This window comes from Etheostoma spectabile, chromosome 20 (assembly GCF_008692095.1).
Source record: "Etheostoma spectabile isolate EspeVRDwgs_2016 chromosome 20, UIUC_Espe_1.0, whole genome shotgun sequence".
NCBI classification, from domain to species: domain Eukaryota; kingdom Metazoa; phylum Chordata; class Actinopteri; order Perciformes; family Percidae; genus Etheostoma; species Etheostoma spectabile.
Window position 1 is genome coordinate 14,458,039 of NC_045752.1, and position 3,614 is coordinate 14,461,652.

General features: G+C 44.2%; 1 protein-coding gene across 1 annotated transcript; it reads left to right on the forward strand.

The window, feature by feature from the left end:
* The first annotated feature begins 1,478 nt into the window (after nt 1-1,478).
* Nucleotides 1,479-2,552, forward strand: olig4 (oligodendrocyte transcription factor 4). The gene has a single exon (XM_032500651.1). The coding sequence runs from the start codon at nt 1,687-1,689 to the stop codon at nt 2,425-2,427; it is 741 nt and encodes a 246-aa protein (XP_032356542.1). The 5' UTR covers nt 1,479-1,686; the 3' UTR covers nt 2,428-2,552.
* The last annotated feature ends 1,062 nt before the right edge of the window (nt 2,553-3,614 follow it).

Sequence of the window (3,614 nt, forward strand, 5' to 3'; positions counted from 1 at the left end):
TTGCATAGTTTTGCTACCACGGATGGTGTAGTCTCGCATTGCTAGGCCAATCTTGCGAGTCCACACAACATTCCGGGGTGTTTATTGCCATTTCTTTAAACCAATCACAATCTTCTTTGGCGGCCTCTGCAAAATAGACTCAGGAAGGAACTTGTTTTGCTCCCCTGGAGGTTTTGCTTGCTTGGCGGAAGGAAGTAGGATATTTGTGTTAAAATCCAGGGCCTTTCTGTGTGGAGTTTGCATGTTCTCCCTGTGTTAGTGTGGGTATTATCCAGTGTCCACCGACCACCAAAAACATGTATGTTCAATTCAATTGTCTTTTTATTTTCATCGTAGTGAAGTCAGTTCCCAATGACACAAAGGCACTGGTAAAAAGACTGGATTTGGTCCCCATGTGTTTGCGGCTGCCCACTGCTCTTGTGTAGGCCTATAGGATGGGTTTAATGCAGATAAAAAATTTAATTTCTCTGTGAATAACAACAAAGGCACCTTTAACAGAGACATGCTGGACATTAAGCCTGATCTTGTTTTTCTGAAAGCCGCCGTTTATGTCAAGCGATAAAAAAAAAAAAACAATACTTCCACTAAGTGTGGAAAAAAACTTGAGAAAGTGCTAGTAGCTTTACGGTTGAATTAGGGTAAGACAAAGCTGTGCCCACTCTTTAGTATCTTTTTAACTACCTCCTCCCCATCTGAAGGACCCCCTTCCAGTGATGGTGATGTGATTTCACAGACTGTTTGGAGAGCCAAGTCAAATTTATCTGACCTCTTTTGTCCCAAGCTCCTGGTTGAATTGTACCTAGTCTGCCATTAACGCTGCTCTTTACATGTTTAAGCACCTCATATGGTGCTTCATACCTTTCCCCAAAGTGTCTCATGGATACCATATGTAAATAAGGCCTCGAAGGCATCATATATCTGATATGGAACAGGGCAACAACAATGTGGTCCGTTTCACTCTTTGGCAGATCTGTGATTCACACTCACTTTTACTTCATTTTGAATGTCTGTATAGGGTGAGTAAAGCCATATATTAGTGCAGCTTTAGAGAAAAAAAATACATTGATTGCATATCAGAATTATTACATTAACCATGTCTACATTATTACAATAACAAGAAATAATCGGCCTACTTGCTAAATAGAACTTTAATCCAATTTTATGTTCACACATACATCTTTAATAAAAGTTTTGGCATAGTCCTAGTTACCCTATTGGGAGTTTAACACAACATGTGAACATACCTCTGTTTTGGTTAATGTGTAGGGGGTTCATCAAGGTTGAGGGAGTTAAACGTGTGTGGGAAGGTGAAGTGGGGGCTGCAGAAAGGAGGTGTGAGAGAGAGGGGGTAAAAGTGTGTCCCTTCTGCAATTGGCTGTGGCTCTAAGTGTCTCATTATGCAGCTTTATTGTTCCTTTGTTATGCCAGCGGTATAAATACACCCCAGTGGCCCCAGAGGGTGACAGTTTAGACAGACCCACTCCTGTGGACAGGACTGATCATCAGAGTGAACAGAACAACTCAGAGAGAAGTGAGACTGTGGTGACACTACAGGGAACTGGAACAACTTGAAAGCAGAAAACTAGGAGGCATCTGTAGTATTTAAACTCAAGCTCCCAGCATTCAGGCTAGTCTTTTTGGACGATTATTTTGATCTGTGTCCCTCTTTAACCTGCTTCAACTGAGATGGATTCCGACTCTGGCTCCACCTGCAGCCGCTCCTTATCCCCAGACCTGGTGGTGGACGACTCTCCCGGAAGCTTCTTCTCCAACAAGATGTTCCGACAATACTGCCAAGAAAACCGAGCAGACAGCGAGGCCGGCCAGGGCAGGATGGAGCGCTGCAGTGGGGGCGGTAAGGCCAAGACCAGGTCTGAGCTCAGCAACAACGAGGTGCAAGACCTGAGACTAAAGGTCAACAGTCGGGAGAGGAAAAGGATGCATGATCTGAACCAGGCGATGGACAGCCTGAGAGAGGTTATGCCCTATGCTCATGGACCTTCAGTCCGTAAACTGTCAAAAATATCCACTTTGCTGTTGGCTCGCAACTACATCCTCATGCTGTCGAGCTCCTTGGATGAGATGAAGAAGTTGGTGGGGGATGTTTATGGGGGCAGTGCTGCCGTCCAGAGCCGCACTGCTGCTCCCCACCTCCCTCTGCATCCTCTGGCCCAGTCTATGCACTCGCTGGTGGCCAGCACTCCTTCAGCTCTCCAGCATCACTCACCTTCTTCAGCTACAGCCCTGCACTCCCCTCCATCCGCCAGCTTCCTGGGTTTTCACGCTCCAGTCCAGGGCCTTCTGAAGGACCCCCTCCACCTGGCCAGCTCTTACAGGCACTTCCCCGGCATGCCCTGCCCCTGCTCACTCTGCCAACCTTTGCCCACCACTACCTCCACATTACACAGCCTGGCTATGACCAAGTGAGCAGGACACTCTTAAAAAACTGACCTCTGCTGTTTGGATCATTGCAATGAACCAAGCAGCTCACAGAAGATTGTTAAAGAAACTGCTAAAATAATGGCTGGTGCCAGAGTTTGTACATACTGTATATGTATATATATATATATCTTCTGCCGTGCAAACTGCTGCTATTTTTGATCAACTGTCTCTTCTGCATTGGTTATACAACAAATGTATATAAATATTCTAAATACACGCAGGATTTTACCAGAGTAGCAAATATTGTAATTTATCTGATATTTGTGGTGATGAAACATTGTCAGAAATGGAACTGGTGTATCCTATTGTGCAGGATTTATATTTTCCCTAAATTAAAATGTTGTCATAATAAAAACTCTTGCTTGCAATCTTCTTTTCATGAATATTTAAATTGATATTCTATTTTGGAGTTTTTGTATTTGTGGTATATCATATTTAACTGAACAGAAGGGGTTTTGTTGTGGCTTTGGGAGGACAGCAGGGCAGTGTAAAAATGGATATCTAGGAAAGGGTGTCACTGGTTGCTAACCAGCTTTGGGCAGACTAACCTCTAAAGAGCTAAAGAGGGACAGAAGGACGGCGAGACAATACGCCAGCACAGAGGCTGAATGTAGTGTTCTTGAGCCAGGGGACCATCCATCTTCACCTCAACAGGGAGTAAGAGATGAAAGGACAACACAGGCGCCAGGAAGGCACGTCACTTTTGTTTGACGCAGGCGAGGGACATAGCCATGTCCTTAGCTCGAGGCCAACGATTTGTCTCTGTCTCATAAGAACATGGATATGTGCACACAAAGGACAAATTTAAAGCAGAAGACATGATCATTCTAAAACGGTTTCAAGGCAAACAGGATTGACTTCTTTAAATATGTCAATGTACATTCAACACACATATGCAATCAAATATTGCACTTGTGTTAAAAAACCAAGTGCTAGCTGATTCATAATAATGATTAATCCACTAAACCACAAACTATTATACACGCTGATTGCCATGAACATGATTTAGTCAAACAACACGACAATGGCCGGCCTTCACTTAGCAACAAATCAAGCGTGTAAAATACATGCTTATCCTCCCACGGCAGACAGATGAGTTAGAGATCAGGGGAGAAATGAAGAGATGTAACTCATTCTCACCCACCTCCCTCCTACCCCACCTCCTCCTCCTA